Source organism: Oncorhynchus tshawytscha, unplaced genomic scaffold (assembly GCF_018296145.1).
Source record: "Oncorhynchus tshawytscha isolate Ot180627B unplaced genomic scaffold, Otsh_v2.0 Un_contig_7449_pilon_pilon, whole genome shotgun sequence".
NCBI lineage: Eukaryota > Metazoa > Chordata > Actinopteri > Salmoniformes > Salmonidae > Oncorhynchus > Oncorhynchus tshawytscha.
Genome location: NW_024608393.1, coordinates 40,479 through 60,731, shown reverse-complemented (window position 1 = coordinate 60,731; position 20,253 = coordinate 40,479). Strand labels below are relative to the sequence as shown.

Sequence of the window (20,253 nt, the reverse complement as noted above, 5' to 3'; positions counted from 1 at the left end):
AATCAGTTTACTGCAGTGGCTTGACGAGTCACCAGATCTCAATCCAGTTGTTCATCTCTGGGAGGAGATGGAAATAGCTGATGATTGATCAGTTTTCAGCATTTAGTTTTGGTGGATTATTTTATATTACTATATAACTTTTTGTTTAATGATAAACAGGCTATGAATCAACTACTTGTATTTATTAAATTGTATCTTAATACTAGATCGATTATTTTAGTCATTGATGATGAATGTGTTTGAATAACTGTATTGAAGTTAATTGATCTGTCGGCAGGTAGCCTAGTGGTTAAGAGTGTTGGGCCAGTGTTAAGAGAATTTTGTTCTCAATGTTCATAAACTGAACTTCAATTCAAATACTCTGTCTGTTACCAAGAATTTGTAAGGTTCTTATTGAAACGAAACGGACAGAGGCCAGTCTACAATAGTCAGCAAAGTTTATTTACAAGAGTTCTGCCCATCATTTTATGTACATTGGTTTATATACCTCTCATTTCGTCATAAATGTCCCTCCTCCTCTCAGACAATGACAATGCTGTTTTACAAGTCTTCTCCTATGCATACAAGGCTTATCATATGCTACAACATGTTACACAGTCTACTGCAAGCCCAACGGTTTCTCCCCTCTCTGGGTGGGGACCAGACATCTTTCCTGTTGTTAGTTTCACAGTGGTCACAAGTTGTCTGTTAACACTTCCTCTTTGCCTATGTACAAACATTCTTCATCAGACAGGGTAGAATTCTGTTCGTTACAATCCTATCATTACTTTTAAATGTAAACATCATTTAGTCATTACACGTAAAATTCCTAACAGCCAGTAACTGAAAGGTTGCTGGTTTGAATCCCGAGCCGACTAGGTGAAAAATGTCATTGTGCCCTTAAGCAAGGCAATTAACTGTTATTTGTCCTGTAAGTCGCTCTTATCCAGAGATCTGCTAAATGACACAAATGTAATGAAAAATGTTTGTACGTGAATTTCTGCTGGGCAACCTCCTCTCTTGTGTATAATTAAATGAAATTAACTGTTTGATGTGAAATACTGTATATACACAACATTACCACTTTGTTGACCGTGTCCCTCTGGCCAGGGTCATAGTCAGCTAGACTTTGCAGCTGCTGTTGTTAGTAGCCTACAGTTTCCATGCAATACAGCACGTCTGATCACTAATGATTAGATGTATAGACTGCTACATTTATGTAAGAGTTTTTGCTTGTGTCCCTTAACTTTTCCTTGTGGTAAAAATGATGTGGGTAAAACAAAGTGTGAATTTAAAGTGTGAATCTCGGAGCGTTGTAGCACCATTAGGTGCAGGAAATCCACTTACCCAGTTGCGGCCCACTTTTTGGAAGCAAACCACTCGATTTTGTCCCTACGTTATATCGGCATCGAACATGTCACCCTCCCTATGAGAGGAGGTGACCTCGACAATTTATTAAAACGAGAGGCTACCTGGATCTTTCATTTAAAGACCCTTGCTCTCTTCGGTCTCAGCGTATACTTTGATCTGAAGCCATTCTTGTGATTGTTGTGATGTTGCTATTCATTGTAAATGTTGGTTGGCCTATGTAGGAAAATTGTATCTATGATCGTATGCTCTCATTCATGTTTTTGATATGTTATTTTTATCTGAGAATTAACCAATGATATCAGGGCACACCCGGCCATGATTACAGACACCTGTGTGTCCTTTAACACTATATAAACTAGTGACTCACAGTGCTTCTCATTATACCCTGATGAAGACCGCTTGTCTGTCAAAACGTTGGATATTAGGTTATTCAATTATTGCGTCTGAGCTTCTAAAGTGTGGGTCTCTCCTTACCTTTTTCAAGTGTTCTACTCCGCTAGCCAGCACCTCAACTCAACAGGTGTTCTACTCCGCTAGCCAGCACCTCAACTCAACAGGTGTTCTACTCCGCTAGCCAGCACCTCAACTCAACAGGTGTTCTACTCCGCTAGCCAGCACCTCAACTCAACAGGAGTGCGCTTCTTTCACCTCCAGGTCTCTGTTTGTAAGTCAGCCACTCAATGTAAGTGATGGCTGTTTAACAGTCTGATGGCCTTGAGATAGAAGCTGTTTTTCAGTCTCTCGGTCCCCGCTTTGATGCACCTGTACTGACCTCGCCTTCCGGATGACAGCAGGGTGAACAGGCAGTGGCTCGGGTGGTTGTTGTCCTTGATTTATCTTTTTGGCCTTTCTGTGACATCAGGTGGCGTAGATGTCCTGGAGGGCAGGTAGTTTGCCCCCTCACTACCCTCTGGAGAGCCTTACGGTTGTGGGCAGAGCAGTTGCCGTACCAGGCGGTGATACAGCCCGACAGGATGCTCTCGATTGTGCATCTGTAAAAGTTTGTGAATGTTTTTGGTTACAAGCCAAATTTCTTCAGCCTCCTGAGGTTGAAGAGGCGCTGCTGTGCCTCAAAACACCACACTGTCTGTGTGGGTGGACCATTTCAGTTTGTCCGTGATGTGTACGCCGAGGAACTTAAAACTGTCCACCTTCTCCACTACTGTCCGGTCGACGTGAATAGGGGGCTGCTCCCTCTGCTCTGTTATTTTCCTGACACCACACTCTGAGGGCCTTCACCTCCTCCCTGTAGGCCGTCTCGTCGTTGTTGGTAATCAAGCCTACCACTGTAGTGTCATCTGCAAACTTGATGATTGAGTTGGAGGCGTGCATGGCCACGCAGTCATGGGTGAGCAGGGAGTACAGGAGAGGGTTGAGAACGCACCCTTGTGGGGCCCCAGTGTTGAAGATCAGCGGGGTGGAGATGTTGTTACCTACCCTCATCACCTGGGGCCGGCCTGTCAGGAAGTCCAGGACCCAGTTGCACAGGGCGGGGTTGAGACCCAGGGTCTCGAGCTTAATGACGAGTTTGGAGGGTACTATGGTGTTAAATGCTGTGCTGTAGTCTGAGCAGCATTCTTACATAGGTATTCCTCTTGTACAGCGTGGTTAGGGCAGTGTGCAGTGTGATTGCGTAGTCTGTGGACCTATTGGGGCTGTACGCAAATTGGAGTGGGTCTAGGGTGTCAGGTATGGTGGAGGTGAAATGGTCCTTGACTAGTCTCTCAAAACACTTCATGATGACAGAAGTGAGTGCAATGGGGTGATAGTCATTTTGCTCAGTTACCTTCGCTTTCTTGGAACAGAAACAATGGTGGCCCTCTTGAAGCATGTGGGAACAGCAGACTGGGATAAGGATTGATTGAATATGTCCGTAAACACCAGCCAGCCAGCTGGTCTGCGCATGCTCTGAGGATGCGGCTGGGGATGCCATCTGGGCCAACAGCCTTGTGAGGGTTAACACGTTTAAATGTTTTACTCATGTTGGCTGCAGTGAAGGAGAGCCCGCAGGTTTTGGTAGCGGGCCGTGTCAGTGGCACTGTATTGTCCTCAAAGAGAGCAAAGAAGTTGTTTAGTTTGTCTGGGAGCAAGACATTGTGGTCCGCGACGAGGCTGGTTTTCCTTTTGTAGTCCGTGATTGACTGTAGAATCTGCCACATACCCCTCATGTCTGAGCCGTTGAATTGCGACTCTACTTTGTCTCTGTATTGACGCTTAGCTTGTTTGATTGCCTTGCGGAGGGAATAGCTACACTGTTTGTATTCTGTAATGTTTCCGGTCACCTTGCCCTGATTAAAAGCAGTGGTTCACGCTTTCAGTTTTGCGCGAATGCTGCCATCATCCACGGTTTCTGGTTGGGGAATGTTTTAATAGACGCTGTGGGTACAACATCACCGATGCACTTGCTAATAAACTCACTCACCGAATCAGCGTATTCATCAATGTTATTTTCCGACGATATGTGGAACATATCCCAGTCCACGTGATCGACGCAATCTTGAAGCGTGGAATCCGATTGGTCGGACCAGCGTTGATCAGACCTGAGCACAGGCGCTTCCTGTTTTAGTTGCTGTCTGTAGACTGGGAGCAACAAAATGGAGTCGTGGTCAAATTTGCCGAAAGGATGGCGGGGGAGGGCTTTATATGGGTCGCGGAAGTTAGAATAACAATGATCCAGGGTTTTGCCAGCCCGGGTCACGCATTCAATATACTGATAGAATTTAGGGAGCCTTGTTTTCAGATTAGCCTAGTTAAAATCCCCAGCTACAATAAATGCAGCCTCAGGATATGTGGTTTCCAGTTTACATAGAGTCAAATTAAGTTATTTTAGGGCTGTCAATGTGTCTGCTTGTGGGGGAATATACACGACTGTGATTATGATCGAAGAGAATTCATTCTCTTGGTAGATAATGCGGTCGAACATTTGATTGTAAGGAATTCTAGGTCAGGTGAACAAAAGGACTTGAGTTCCTGTACTTTGTTATGATCACACCCCGTCTCGTTAATCATAAGGCATACACCCCCGCCCTTGTTCTTACCAGAGAGATGTTTGTTTCTGTCGGCGCGATGCGTGAAGAAGCCAGGTGGCTGTACCGACTCTGATGACGTATCCCGAGTGAGCCATGTTTCCGTGAAACAAAGAATGTTACAATCTCTGATGTCTCTCTGGAAGGCAACCCTTGCTCGGATTTTGTCTACCTTGTTGTCAAGAGACTGGATATTAGCGAGTAGTATGTTCGGGATCGGTGCGTGACCAGAAGACCGCTCCGTCTGCCCCTTCTATACTGTACTACTGGGACTATACTGAGGGTCAGGCTGTTGAAATGCAGTTGATTATGTAAATAGTCTTGTAGAACTGTGGTACTGATGGTCCCTTCAAGGGTGAGTCATTGATATGAGTGCTCAGAGTGAAAGAGCTGTGAACTCACCTGTGTTCATATGTGTTCATACACACAGTAACAATGAGAGGGGGTGTAGCATGCACAGGGAAGGACCAGGAAGTTGATCTCAGATTCTATTCAGAGTTGACAGATTGACACTGAGGACAAACCCAGCCTGCCTCTCTCTTTCCACACTCTAAATCTACAGTCACTGGGTCCTGATTGTGACAGTGGAGTCTAGTTTGCACTGCAGGATCCAGAGATGGCATCAGTAGGCAGGTTTCCATTGACCCAGGTTTATTAGACAAAATAACCCACCCCAAAAAAATCGGGAAACATTGAAGAACCACAGTGACATTACGTGGGGGCGTAAGAATTGCACTGCTAAGATCAGAGATTCATCTCCTAAGTACATACTGTACCTAGTCTCTGAATACCAATCAAGTAATCTTACAAACAGGACTTCAAGTTGTAAAATAGTAAACTACTCCTTTAATGGGGTGGTAGATTCTATGAAAGGGATGTTTCACAAAAATAACTTTATTGTAGTATTTTGTTCATTAGCAATCACTTTCAGTACAAAGCTAAAAGTTTGATGATGATAATGATATGAAAATGTCTTTATGATAATTGCATGAAATTTGAATCATCACACTTTTTGCTGTGTACTGTAGTGTACCCTAATCCTGGTCCTGGGGATCCATAGAGGTGTGCTTTTTTGTTTTTGTCCCTAACACTCACACACTGGATTCAACTAAGCAACTCAAGCCTTTGAACTGAATAAGGTATGTGAGTGTGAGGGCAAAAACATACATGTACACCCTTTGGGACCAGGATTGGGGAACACTGCTGTACTGAAAGTCCTCCATCTTGAGAACTTCACTGCTGAAGTGCACATTATTTGGATTGTATACAGGGTGAAGAAACCAAGGTGGACATTTGTAATTTGATTGAAATATTCCTTAAATTGTCGTTCATTTGGAGTTACATTTAGTTAGAGGTGCATTTGCTCTAAGCATGTCCTATAAATAAATATTCATTTATTTTTCAAAGAAAACTGCTTTTGTCATCTCTTAAAGATTTTTTTACTTAAGTTCTTTAGTTTACACCACTGGGGAGGCGGCGGCAGCAGCATCTATCCCCTTCTCGTGTATAGGGCCATCCCAAGGATCCCGGAATGCACGGAAGGTTGCACTGTGGTAGTGGGGAACAGGAAGTTCCCGGCACGCGGGCATCATTTTTCAGAATAACGAAAGCCCCAGAACGATGCAGTCAAGAAGATAACCTTTGTATGTCCGTTTCAATTTACTACTACAGGTATGTAATAGCGCGTTTAAACTTTACAATATCGAAAGAACATGTCAATCCATGCTAGGTAACAAATCCATTAAGGTATTGTCACGTTTGATGTGTAATTTTTGTCAAACCGAGTGAAGAATGTGGTTAACTATTTTACAAGTCACATAGCTAGAGACTTTGGGTTTGTCTGAGTGGATGTACATTTTTCTCAAGGCAATTTCATAAAGAATCCATTTATTAGAGATTTTTTGTTGTTGCATGTTATTGGTTTTGTGTAAAATTGACGAGCTGGTAAAATGGCGGTCCCCACTCGGTCTGTTACTGTAGTGTGAACCGGTAATACATTTTTTTTTTATTGAAATAATACAATGAAGACGCGGTTGTTCAGGAAAATAGTAACAGTGCTGCCTAAAACAAACAGTGACCTTGTAATGTACTACATGGTTTTGGAGTAATTTTATGTGAATTTATGAAATCTACTATAAAGTGCTCTTACGTTGTGTGTCTAATGTGAATTAATTAATGTTTTCAAATCACATTTTATTTGTCACATGAGCCGAATACAACAGGTGTGGACCTTAAAGTGAAATGCTTACTTACAAGCCCTTAACCAACAATGCATTTTTAAGAAAATACCTTAGAAAAAGTAAGAGAAGAATAATTAAAGAGCAGCATTAAATAACAATAGCAGAGCAATATACAGGGGGTACAGTCGATGTGCGGGGGGCACCGGTGTCGAGGTAATTATGTACATGTAGGTAGAGTTATTAAAGTGGCTATGCATAGATAAGAGAGTAGCAGCAGCGTGGGTGGGTGGGTGCAAATGCAAATAGTCTCGGTAGCCATTTGATTAGCTGTTCAGGAGTCTTATGGCTTGGGGGTAGAAGCTGTTTAGAAGCCTCTTGGTCCTAAACTTGGTGCTCTGGTACCGCTTGCTGTCCGGTAGCAGAGAGAACAGTCTATGACTAGGGTGGCTGAAGTCTTGGACAATTTTAGGGCCTTCCTCCAACACCGCCTGGTTTTGAGGTCCTGGATGGCAGGAAGCTTGGCCCCGGTGATGTACTGGGCTGTACATACTACCCTCTGTAGTGCCTTGCAGTCAGAGGCCAAGCAGTTACCATACCAGGCAGTGATGCAACCAATCAGGATGCTCTCGATAGTGCAGCTGTAGAACCTTTTGAGGATCTGAGGACCCATGCCAAATCTTTTCAGTCTCTTGAGGGGGAATAGGTTTTGTCGTGCCTGGGCGGCAGGGTAGCCTAGTTGTTAGAGCGTTGGACTAGTAACCGGAAGGTTGCAAGTTCAAATCCCAGAGCTGACAAGGTACAAATCTGTCGTTCTGCCCCTGAACAGGCAGTTAACCCACTGTTCCTAGGCCATCATTGAAAATAAGAATTTGTTCTTAACTGACTTGCCTAGTTAAATAAAGGTAAAATTACATTTAAAAAAAAAAGTTAGTTTGTTGGTGATGTGGACTCCAACCTGCTCCACTACAGCCCTGGTGTAGTACGATTCGATCTTAGTCCTAATGTTAGTCCTGTATTTGTTGTCAATGTTTACCTGAAATGAGATCCGTGCTTAATTTGGACAGGAGCTCACCGGAGCAGAATACTTACATTTCTACTGCTTGAGATCATGTTCCTCTTATAGAATATTAGCTCAAAAGTCATGTGTAGCTCCTGCCCCTAAATATAAACATTACCGGCACCCAAAATGAGCATGGGCACCTATTTCAGTCCAAGTCAGGCACTGAATTAGATAATTGAACAAGAAGAAATATAATATATATTTTAGGGAATAAAGTGCCAGAACTGTCAAGAAAATAACTCTTGTGTCTGTTTGTCTTTATTACTACAGACCGACTTAGATTAAGTCTGAGGCCGTTAACATCAACAGTGAGGACAAACCCAGCCTGCCACTCTCCTTCCACACTGAGTACAAACCTACAGTCACTGGGTCCTGATTGTGACAGTGGAACCCAGTTTGCAATGCAGGATCCAGAGATGGCATCAGTGAAGCTGGAAGACTGCAGTCAAACACTGGAGCTGAATGTCAACATTAAAGATGAAAAAGAGGTTTCTCATGGTAAGAAGTTTGTTGTTCATTCCAACTTCCCACTGTGCATTAAAGGTTGCAGTATAACTGTTTCATGATGAACTGTTTCAATGAGAAGGTAGATGTTATTTCATGCTACTGAGACCTGCATGGTTTGACACCAGTATTGTCAGCATTTGTTTTATTCACAGGGACATCTGGAGTGCTCAGAGTATTACATTTTTTCAATTGAACCTTTTATTTAATCAGGTAGGCCAGTTGAAAACATGTTCTCATTTACAACTGCGATCTGGCCAAGATAAAACAAAGCAGTGCGACACAAACAACAACACAGAGTTGCACATGGAATAAACAAACGTACAGTCAATAACACAATAGAAAAATCTATATGCAGTGTGTGCAAATGAGGTAAGTTAACAAATAGGCCACAGTGGCGAAGTAATTACAATTTAGCAATTAACTGGAGTGGTGTGAAATGGAGCAAAAAATAAATAACAGTCTGGGGATGTGGTAGTTGGATGGGCTTTTTACAGATGGGCTATGTACAGGTGCAGTGATCTGTGAGCTGCTCTGACAGCTGGTGCTTAAAGTTAGTGAGGGAAATATGAGTCTCCAGCTTCATTGATTTTTGCAATTCGTTCCAGTCATTGGTCGCCTTTGCTTCCAGTTCTCTGCTGCCGAAGGAGGAATTGGCTTTGAGGGTGACCAGTGAAATATACCTGCTGGAGCTCGTGCTGCTATGGTGACCCGTGAGCTGAGATAAGTTGGGCTTTACCTAGCAAAGACTTATAGACGACCTGGAGCAAGTGGGTTTGGCGACAAATATGAAGCTAGGGCCAGCCAACGAGAGCATACAGGTCGCAGTGGTGGGTAGTATATGGGGCTTTGGTGACAAAATGGATGGCACTGTGATAGAGTGCTGGAGGCTATTTTGTAAATTACATCGCGGAAGTCAAAAATCGGTAGGTAAGTCAGTTTTATGAGGGTATGTTTGGCAGCATGAGTGAAGGAGGCTTTGTTGCGAAATAGGAAGCTGATTCTAGATTTAATTTTAGATTGGAGATGCTTAAATGTCAGTCTGGAAGGACGGTTTATAGTCTAACCAGACACCTAGGTATTTGTAATGGTCCACATTACAATGGTCCACTAAGTCAGAACCATCCAGAATAGTGATGCTGGACAGGCGGGCAGGTGAGGGCAGTGATCGGCTGAAGAGCATGCATTTAGTTTGACTTGCATTTAAGAGCAGTTGGGAGGCCACAGAAGGAGAGTTGTATGGCATTGAAGCTTGTCTGGAGGTTAGTAAAGTGTCCAAAGAAGGGCCAGAAGTATACAGAATGGTGTCATTTGCGTAGAGGTGGATCAGAGAATCACCAGCAGCAAGAGCGACATCATTAATGTATACAGAGAAGAGAGTCGGCCTGAGTATTGAACCATGTGGCACCCCCATAGAAACTGCCAGAGGTCCGGACAACAGGCCCTCTGATTTGACACACTGAATTCTATCAGAGAAGTAGTTGGTGAACCAGGCGAGGCAGTCATTTGAGAAACCAAGGCTGTTGAGTCTGCCGATAAGAATGTGGTGATTGACAGTCGAAAGCCTTGGCCAGGTCGATGAATACAGCTGCACAGTATTGTCTCTTATCGATGGCGGTTATGATATCGTTTAGGACCTTGAGCGTGGCTGAGGTGCACCCATGACCAGCTCGGAAACCAGATTGCATAGCGGAGAAGGTACGGTGGGATTTGAAATAGTCGGTGATCTGTTTGTTAACTTGCCTTTCAAAGACCGTAGAAAGGCAGGGCAGGATAGATATAGGTCTGTAACCGTTGGATCTAGAGTGTCTCCCCCTTTGAAGAGGGGGATGACCTCGGCAGCTTTCCAATCTTTGGAGATCTCAGACGATACGAAAGAGAGGTTGAACAGGCTAGTAATAGGGGTTGCAACAATTGCGGTGGATCATTTTAGAAAGAGAGGGTCCAGATTGTCAAGCCCAGCTGATTTGTAGGGGTCCAGATATTGCAGCTCTTTTAGAACATCAGCTATCTGGATTTAGGGGAAGGAGAAATGGGGGAGGCTTGATCAAGTTGCTGTGGGTGGTGCAGGGCTGTTGACTGGGGTAGGGGTAGCCAGGTGGTAGTAGATTTAAAGAAGTGAAGTAGACAAACTGCCAGTGTTTTAAAAGTTCTATGAATGAAGGATAAGCAGCCAACAAGTGCTCAGCATATGTGGGAACTCCTTCAAGACGGTTGGAAAAGCATTCCTCATGAAGCTGGTTGAGAGAATGAAAAGCTGTCATCAAGGCGAAGGGTGACTATTTGAAGAATCTCAAATATAAAATATACTTTGACTTAACATTTTTATTTAAATTTACTACATGATTCCATATGTGTAATTTCATAGTTGTGATGTATTCACTATTGTTCTACAATGTAGAAAATAGTAAAGAAAAACCCTTGAATGAGTAGGTGTTCTAAAACCTTTGACCAGTAGTGTAAGAATTCAGACCCTTTGCTATGAGACTTGACGTTGAGCTCAGGTGCATCCTGTTTCCATTGATCATCCTAGAGACGCTTCTACAACTTAATTGGAGTCCACCGGTTATAAATGAAATTGATTGAACATGATTTGGAAAGGCACACACCTGTCTATATAAGATCCCGCGTGTCAGAGCAAAATCCAAGCCATGAGGTTGAAGGAATTGTCTGTAGAGCTCCATGAAAAGGGTTATGTCGAGGCACAGATCTGGGGAAGGGAACCAATACATTTATGCAGCGTTGAAGGTCCCCAAGAACACAGTGGCCTCCATCGTTCTTATTTATATATTTATATATATATTTTACACATTCATTAGTTCCAAATAGAGCAATCAACAATCACAATCCCCCCCACACACACACACCCCCAACCCAAAGATAGACAAAAACATAACCAAACGCTAACAACAAAAGTCCTCACATTTCCAATAAAAATAATAAATCCAAAGTATGGAGTAAAGGGTCTGAATTCTTATGTAAGTGTGTGATATTTCCATTTTTGTTTGTATCATATGGTTCAAATTGTTCATTTAAGTTACTTTTAGAAGCACTTAACATAAGGGCTGTGTTTCGTGTAGGCTTACCCTGGCGTGACGTTTTGATAACTGTACATTTCTCTTGGACAAGGTGACTTATCAATATATTAGGCTGTATTTCTTCTCAGATTTGAAAACGGTAATTAGTGTCAAAGTAGACGTCATGCTAAACTACAAATCCCTGCAAGCTCCTGCACGTCATCTCTAGCTGACACCTTTGCTAACAGGTATTGTGTCAATTTAAAACTTGCACAAGACAGTTCAGAGAATTGTCAATTTAAATAAATGTAGCCTATTTATTCATTACTAAATTTGGTTAACATTATTTAATCCAGAGATCCTTACCTTTGTCTTGATTTGGTAGTCTTGTCTAGACCATCAGAATTTTGAAGTTGTTTATTATAGCCACATTAGCAGCTAATTACATGTAATTGTTGTGGTGGTAAATACAGGCAAATGTATTGATCATTTTGTCCTAGAGAGATTTACATGGTTATCAAAACACCAGGGTAGGCCTACACGAAACACAGCCCTTGTTTACATGTTTCTAAAATCCCCTATGAGAGAAATTATTGGAACCATTTTCCTATTTGACTGCTATGTGTTTTGCGAATTAGGATTTATACTGTGGTACTCGATTGGTATGCAGCTACCTGAAGCTAGTGGGGTGTGGATGAGCTGAGGCATGTGGTAAAATGCTTCATTAAGGTGGGCTTTTTATCATTTATAGCCACGGTTGTCAATTGCACTGCAGAAATGGATCATTATTGCTCTCAAATTTTGTACACAAATTTGTGTACATCCCTTTTTAGCGAGATTTTCTCCTTTGCCAAGATAATCCATCCACCTGACAGGTGTGGCATATCAAGAAGCTGATTAAATGGCATGATCATCATTACACAGATGCACCTTGTGCTGGGGACAAGAGTAGCTGAGTAGGGGCTGCCTTGGCAGCAGCTAATAGGGATCCCTAATAAATACAAAAATGCCACTCTAAAATATGCTGTTTTGTCACACAACACAATGCCACAGTCTCAAGTTTTGAGGGAGCATACTATTGACAAGCTGACTCTAGGAATTTCCACCAGAGCTGTTGCCAGATAATTTAATGTTTATTTCTCTACCATTAACCACCTCCAAAATTGTTTTAGAGAATTTGTCAGTATGCCCAACCAGCCTCACATCGGCAGACTGCCATATATGGTGTTGTGTGGTTTGCTGATGTCAGTGTTGTGAACAGAGTGCCCCATGGTGGTATCAGGGTTATGATATGGGCAGGCATACGCTACAGACAACAAACACAATTGCATTTTATCGATGGCAATTTCAATGCTGAGATCCTGAGGCCCAATGTCCTGCCATTCATCTGCCGCCATCACCTCATGTTTCAGCATGACAACGCACAGCCCCATGTCGCCAGGATCTGTACACAATTGAAAATGCTGAAAATGTCCCAGTTCTTCCATGGCCTGCATACTCAGACATGTCACCCTTTGAGCATGTTTGGGATCGACGTGTACAACAGCTTGTTCCAGTTCCCGCCAATATCCTAGAATTTCGCACAGACATTGAAGATGAGCGGGACAACGTTCCACAGGCCACAGGCCACAATCAACATCCTCACAAATTCTATGCAAAAGGACATGTGTCCCGGAAATAGGCAGTGGCAGCTACCCACTTCTCCAGTGTTTCATGTGTAAATTGGGAGATGCAGGGACCAAACTGTGAGCCCGAGAGGTGGTGACCTGGGGGTCTCTGCGGTAGCAGAACACATGAAATAAAATACCTTTTATAATAAAGCATTGCATGCATTATCATGGCTTTAGTGTACTGGCATAGAGCAGTGGTGTGGAGCTGCTTGCAGAAGTTGCTCACATGAAGTACATTTATTGTAGCCTGGAGTCCTGGAAAAATGTGGCCTTTTTATAAACAGATTTCATGCAGTTTTACATCATTTTAGATGACAGGGGACTATGAATAATATTTTTTAATACCTCACAAATGACCAAAATGGCAGACTACTTTGACACTGACAAACTGAGAATCTGAGGTCAATAAAATCGACTGTCTCTAATCCATCAATAGCCTAGGCCAGGTGTGAGGAGAAACACATTGTACAATATGAGGAGGAAGTTATAGTCCTAAACAAGCTTTCCAGTTTCACTGACTCACCCAATGATGTGCAGCTCACTCACCGGACAAAAGCTTATCTCTCTTGCTTTACCTTGTAAAAACAATGCTGTTTATTCAATAGGCTTATTTGGAAGTTGATAACTTGGTAACATACAGACAGATTAGTATTTTCTTTTCAGCAGGATCCATTTGCTTTACAACCTGTGTTTTCCAGCATTAATACATTCTTATATCAGGCACATTTTCACATTGTTTTTTAGGCGGCATGATAATTACAGTGGAATCCAAATGTAATTACTCTGCTGTTATTGGGATTTTTACATTGCAAACAGTATAAATAATTTTTCATGCCACGAGGTAGGCTACCTGATCCTGGAGAATGGGTTCCGGAACAAACGACTACAAAACTGAGAGGTGCCGGAGGATCTGGCTCAAATTAAGGATCTCTGAATGCACGGACGATTGCGCCGAAGATTTTTTTTTTGCTTAGGGTAAAGTCTACAAAACTTAGTCCACTCTTGATTATAACAGATTTTAGTTCTGGGAACAGAAAACTGTATCGGATGTTTCATTGACTAGAACATTTGCTGAATGTTGGCTAAAGTCCATCTCGTGCCATCTTCTCCCACTGCTGGCCAGTGGGCTTCCTCTCACTACCATAGTTGGGGTACTCACTACCATAGTTGGGGTACTCACTACCATAGTTGGGGTACTCACTACCATAGTTGGGGTACTCACTACCATAGTTGGGCAGGCACGCAACCTTCAGAAATCTTCAGAATAAAGATATGGGCAGAACTGTGATGTTAAGAAGACAATATTTGACAATAGTTAGTTTGAGTTTGAGCACATGTTCTTCTTATGGAATATTAGCTTAACAGTGTTGTGGAGCTCCTGTACCTAAATATAAACAGTACCGGCACCTATTTCAGTCCAAGTCAAGCACTGAATTAGATCAATTAACAATAACTAATATAATATGTTTTTAGAGAATAAAGAAAGTGCCAGAACTGTCTTAGAAAATAACTTTTTGTCTGTTGTTCATTGTTACTACAGGACTAGAATTAACTCTGAGGCCGGTAACATCAACAGTGAGGACAAACCCAGCCTGCCTCTCTCCTTCCACACTGAGTCCAAACCCACAGTCACTGGGTCCTGATTGTGACAGTGGAGCCCAGTTTGCACTGCAGGATCCAGAGATGGCATCAGTGAAGCTGGAAGACTGCAGTCAAACACTGGAGCTGAATGTCAACATTAAAGATGAAGAAGAGGAGGAGAAGATTGGGACATCTGTTTCTCGTGGTAAGAGCAGGTTCTATCTAACTAAGTTTGTGTTTTTCATTCCAACTTCCCACTGTGTATGAAAAGTTGCATTAGAACTGTTTCATGATGAACTGCTTCAATGAGAAGGTAGATATTATTTCATGCTACTGACACTTTCATGGTTTGACACCAGTATTGTCAGCATTTGTTTTATTCACTGGGATATCAGTGTCGACTAAAGAAGTGAAGTAGACAAACTGCCAGTGTTCTTAAGTTCTATGAAATGAGTCTGTATAATTACTAACCCTTGTGATAGTGAAGGGAAGATATGGCTCATCATTTTCACAACCATTACCACTTTTTTAGCTTTAAACTTTTACCCACTTGTAGAATAGTTTTATTCCCCCTTTGATTGTACAACCTACTGATATGAATACATATTTCACCTGGTACAGCAAGAAGAAGACTGGCCACCCCTTTGAGCCTGGTTCCTCTCTACGTTTCTTCCAAAGTTCCTTCTTTCTAGGAGTTTTTTTGTGCCCACTGCTTCAACATCTGCATTACTTGCTCTTTAGGATTTTAGGCTGGGTTTCTGTTAAGATGTTTGACAACTTTGGATGTAATAGGGCTTCATAAAATACATTTGATTGACATGTACAGTGGGGAGAACAACTATTTGACACACTGCCGATTTTGCAGGTTTTCCTACTTACAAAGCATGTAGAGGTCTGTAATTTTTATCATAGGTACACTTCAACTGTGAGAGATAGAATCTTAAAACAAAAATCCAGAAAATCACATTGTATGATTTTTTTTTAAAGTAATTCATTTGCATTTTATTGCATGACATAAGTATTTGATACACCAGAAAAGCAGAACTTAATATTTGGTACAGACACTTTTGTTTGCAATTACAGAGATCATATGTTTCCTGTAGTTCTTGATCAGGTTTGCACACACTGCAGCAGGGATTTTGGCCCACTCCTCCATTCAGACCTTCTCCAGATCCTTCAGGTTTCGGGGCTGTCGCCGGACAATATGGACTTTCAGCTCCCTCCAAAGATGTTCTATCAGGTTCATGTCTGGAGACTGGCTAGGCCACTCCAGGACCTTGAGATGCTTCTTACGGAGCCACTCCTTAGTTGCCCTGGCTGTGTGTTTCGGGTCGTTGTCATGCTGGAAGACCCAGCCACGACCCATCTTCAATGCTCTTACTGAGGGAAGGAGGTTGTTGGCCAAGATTTCGCGATACATGGCCCCATCCATCCTCCCCTCAATACGGTGGTCGTCCTGTCCCCTTTGCAGAAAAGCATCCCCAAAGAATTATGTTTCCACCTCCATGCTTCACAGTTGGGATGGTGTTCTTGGGGTTGTACTCATCCTTCCTCTTCCTCCAAACACGGCGAGTGGAGTTTAGACCAAAAAGCTCTATTTTTGTCTCATCAGACCACATGACCTTCTCCCATTCCTCTTCTGGATCATCCAGATGGTCATTGGCAAACTTCAGACGGGCCTGGACATGCGCTAGCTTGAGCAGGGGGACCTTGCGTGCATGACGGCGTAGTGTGAATCCATGACGGCGTAGTGTGTTACTAATGGTTTTCTTTGAGACTGTGGTCCCAGCTCTCTTCAGGTCATTGACCAGGTCCTGCCGTGTAGTTCTGGGCTGATCCCTCACCTTCCTTAATGATCATTGATGCCCCACAAGGTGAGATCTTGCATTTAGCCCCAGACCGAAGGTGATTGACCGTCATCTTGAACTTCTTCCATTTTCTAATATTTGCGCCAACAGTTGTTGCCTTCTCACCAAGCTGCTTGCCTATTGTCTTGTAGCCCATCCTAGCCTTGTGCAGGTCTACAATTTCATCCCTGATGTCCTTATACAGCTCTCTGGTCTTGGCCATTGTGGAGAGGTTGGAGCCTGTTTGATTGAGTGTGTGGATAGGTGTCTTTTATACAGGTAACGAGTTCAAACAGGTGCAGTTAATAAAGGTAATGAGTGGAGAACAGGAGGGCTTCTTAAAGAAAAACTAACAGGTCTGTGAGAGCCAGAATTCTTACTGGTTGGTAGGTGATCAAATATTTATGTCATGCAATAAAATGCAAATCAATTACTTAAAAATCATACAATGTGATTTAATGGATTTTTGTTTTAGATTCCGTCTCTCACAGTTGAAGTGTACCTATGATAAAAATTAGACTTGTACATGCTTTGTAAGTAGGAAACACTGCAGATTTGGCAGGTTATCAAATACTTGTTCTCCCCACTGTATATCACACCAACTGACTGGTTCTTCTGATGTTGTTCACACAGGAGACCATGTTGAGACATTCTCTACATCCAGAGAGCAACAGCAGGAAGATCACATAGCAAAGAGGTCTCACCACTGCCCACATTGTAAAGAGATTTTCCCAATTCTTTCAAAGCTAAAAATACACCTAAAAATTCACACAGTTGAGAATATGTATTCCTGTACTGACTGTGGGAAGAATTTCATAACATTAAAGGCTCTGACAGGTCATCAGAGAGTGCACACAGGAGAGAAGCCTTACTCCTGCTCTGACTGTGGGGCGAGTTTCTCTCAACTGGGCACCTTAAAACAACATGAACGTTTTCACAAAGGCTCTGACTGTGGAAAGAGTATTTCTCAACTGGGCTACTTAAAAACACATGAATGTGTCCATACAGGAGTGAAGCTTTACTCCTGCTCTGACTGTGGAAAGAGTTTCTCTCAACTGGGCCACTTAAAAACACATGAACGTATACATACAGGAGAGAAGCCTTACTCCTGCTCTGACTGTGTAAAATGCTTCACAACAGCATCTCAGCTAAAAGTTCATCATAGAACACACACAGGAGAGAAGCCTTATTCTTGCTCTGACTGTGGGGTGACTTTCTCTCAACTGGGCACCTTAAAAACACATGAGCGTATACATACAGGAGAGAAGCCTTACTCCTGCTCTGACTGTGTAAAATGCTTCACAACAGCATCTCAGCTAAAAGGTCATCAGAGAACACACACAGGAGAGAGGCCTTACTCTTGCTCTGACTGTGGAAAGGGTTTTTCTCGACTGGACTACCTGAAAACTCATGAACATATACATAGGTAGCCTAGTGGTTAGCTCATTGGGCCATAAACTGAAAGGTTGCTGGATCGAATCTCCGAGCTGTCAAGCTAAAAAATCTGTCATTCTGCCCCAGTACAAGGCAGTTAACCCACTGTTCACCGGGCGCCGAAGACGTAGATGTCAATTATGGCATCCCCCGCACATCTAATTCAGAGGGGTTGTGTTAAATTAGGGAGACAGATTTCAGTTGAATGCGTTCAGTTGTACAACTAATTAGGTATCCCTCTTCCCTAGTTAAATACTTGAGTGAAGCCTTACTCCTGCTCTGACTGGAGCGTTTTTCTCAAATGGGCCATTTAAAAAGACACAAATGTATACATAAAGGAGAGAAGCTTCATCAGTATCCTCTGTGAGACGTCTCACAATGGAGCCTGATGCTTGACTGGGTGGTACTGCTTCCCTCTGCAGTTTTCTGTGGGAATGAGCTGGTAGTCACAACATTAAGGACACCTGTTATTTCCATGATGTAGACTGACCAGGTGAACTCAGGTGAAAGCTCTGTTCCTCAATGACGTAGTTTTTGTGTATTTATTATGGATCCTCATTAGCTTCCAGCAAAAAAACAAGAAAGTGCAGTTGCAGTGAGCTAAGGAATGAAAACACTGGAGAATTTGAAATATATTGCCTCGTCTGATGAACCCTGGTTCCTGCTGTGTCATGCTGATGGGAGGACTAGGGTATGGAGGAAACCACCAGTACATGAATCCCTGCTGTGTGTCAACATTGCAGGCTGGTGGTGATGGTGTGGAGTGTGTTCTCATGCCACACACTGGGCCCCTTGATAAAAGTGGAGCAATGTTTGAATACCACAGGATATCTAAACATCATTGCCAATCAGGTGCATCCCTTAGATTTTTTTTCAGCAGGATTATGCCCCATGGCACAACGCTTGTCCAGGAATGGTTCCAAGAACATGACAGTGAATTCAGTTTACTGCAGTGGTCTGACAAGTCACCAGATCTCAATCCAATTGTTCATCTGTGGGAGGAGATGGAAGGAGCTATTCGGAGTAGAGATCCACTCCCAGCCAACTTGAAATAATTGTGGGAAGCATTGGAGTCAACATCGGCCAGAATCCCTGTGGAATGCTCTCAACACCTTGGGAGTCCATGCCCTGATGAACTGAGGCTGTTCTGAGGACAAAGGGAGGTGCAACTCGACATTGGGAAGGTGTTCCTAATGTTTTGTACACTCAGTGTATATCAGATAAAGATGTTGGGACAGCATTTGTTTGGGTGGATGATTTTATATTACTAAATACCTTTTGTTTAATGATAAACAGACTATGAATCGACTACTTGTGTTTATGAAATTTCATCTTAATACTAGATTCATTATTTTAGTCATTGATGATGAATGTATTTGAATAACTGTATTGAAGTGAATTGATCTGGTGGCAGGTAGCCTAGTGGTTAAGAGTGTTGGGCCAGTAACTGAAAGGTTGCTGGTTTGAATCCCAAGCCACCTGGGTGAAAAATCTGGCATTGTGCCCTTGCAATTAACCATATTTTGTCCCTTAGGTCGCTCTGGATAAGAGCATCTGCTAAATTACAAAAATCAAATGAAAAATTGTTCGTACATGAATTTATGCTGTGCAACCTCTTCTTTTCTGTGTATAATTAAATGAAATAAACTGTTTGAAGTGAAATACTGTGTATACATAACATTACCGTTTACCCTGGCCAGAGGGACAGGGCCATACTGCTGCCCTACCAAACAAAAAGGCAGTGTTAGGGTTCGTTCCTGTTCCCTGTCAATCATTGGCTCATTGAAATTAGCATTATGACAATTATCTTTAATTAAATCATTCAAAAACCTTTATTAATGCAATTGCAGACAGAAGTTGACAATCAGGAACATGGCACGCATGTTTCCGAGTAAGTTCTGCATCAAAGAAAAGGTCCCGTGTTATTTTATCGAACCCGAAGTGATGTCACTGCCTACGTCGTTATCTTTTACTCATGAGACCAAAACCATGCCTACACAGCTATATAAACAAGGCTCTTAGTGTGTTATCTAAAAGCTTAGCAGTAAAATGTCCACGTTGATTTATAGTGGAATGTCTGACCTGTCTTATCTCCTACACTCCCCTGTAGAGTTCTGTCTCAGTCACACATTTCTCAGAGGGGTCTCTTTATAAGGGGGAGAGAACTAGAAAACCACTGTGGAATAATATTCAAACCTCATAATGTGTATATATATTGTAAATCTGTAGTCTAGGACTCTATAAATGTAAAGAGGGTGGGGTCTTATTACCCCTCCCCTTCTATTAATACAACATAAGCATAATCAATTATTCTAATACATCAATAATTTGCTACAGCCCCAATCATGACCCCTAGGTGAACTCCTGACAGCAGTAACTGCTAATTTGGTAGAAAATGAGTTGGTCATTTTTGCTACATTAAAAACATGCTTAATCATGTGAACAAGTGTCTTGCCTCTATTGTGTTTCGGAGAAAATGGGGGTCATGTTAGCAGTAACTGCATAAAGTTTCCGTGAAACCAAGGTAAATAAAATACATTTTTCTCAGTTACTTCCTTTTTACTTGGTAGGGCGTCATAGTAAA

General features: G+C 42.4%; 1 protein-coding gene across 1 annotated transcript; it reads left to right on the top strand.

Moving 5' to 3' along the window:
- Positions 1 to 4,471: 4,471 nt before the first annotated feature.
- On the top strand, positions 4,472 to 19,321 carry LOC121843496 (zinc finger protein 250-like). The gene is made up of 4 exons (XM_042313108.1): positions 4,472 to 6,047; positions 7,887 to 8,114; positions 14,348 to 14,593; positions 16,869 to 19,321. Exons 2-4 carry the CDS (start codon positions 8,018 to 8,020, stop codon positions 17,663 to 17,665), a joined length of 1,140 nt encoding a protein of 379 aa, XP_042169042.1. The 5' UTR covers positions 4,472 to 6,047; positions 7,887 to 8,017; the 3' UTR covers positions 17,666 to 19,321.
- Positions 19,322 to 20,253: the final 932 nt, after the last annotated feature.

Coding starts and splice junctions, on each gene's coding strand:
- LOC121843496 (XM_042313108.1), top strand. CDS start 8,018: ATGCAGGATCCAGAGATGGCATCAGTGAAGCTGGAAGACTGCAGTCAA. Junction 8,115..14,347: donor TGAAAAAGAGGTTTCTCATG/GTAAGAAGTTTG, acceptor TTGTTACTACAG/GACTAGAATTAACTCTGAGG. Junction 14,594..16,868: donor TGGGACATCTGTTTCTCGTG/GTAAGAGCAGGT, acceptor TTGTTCACACAG/GAGACCATGTTGAGACATTC.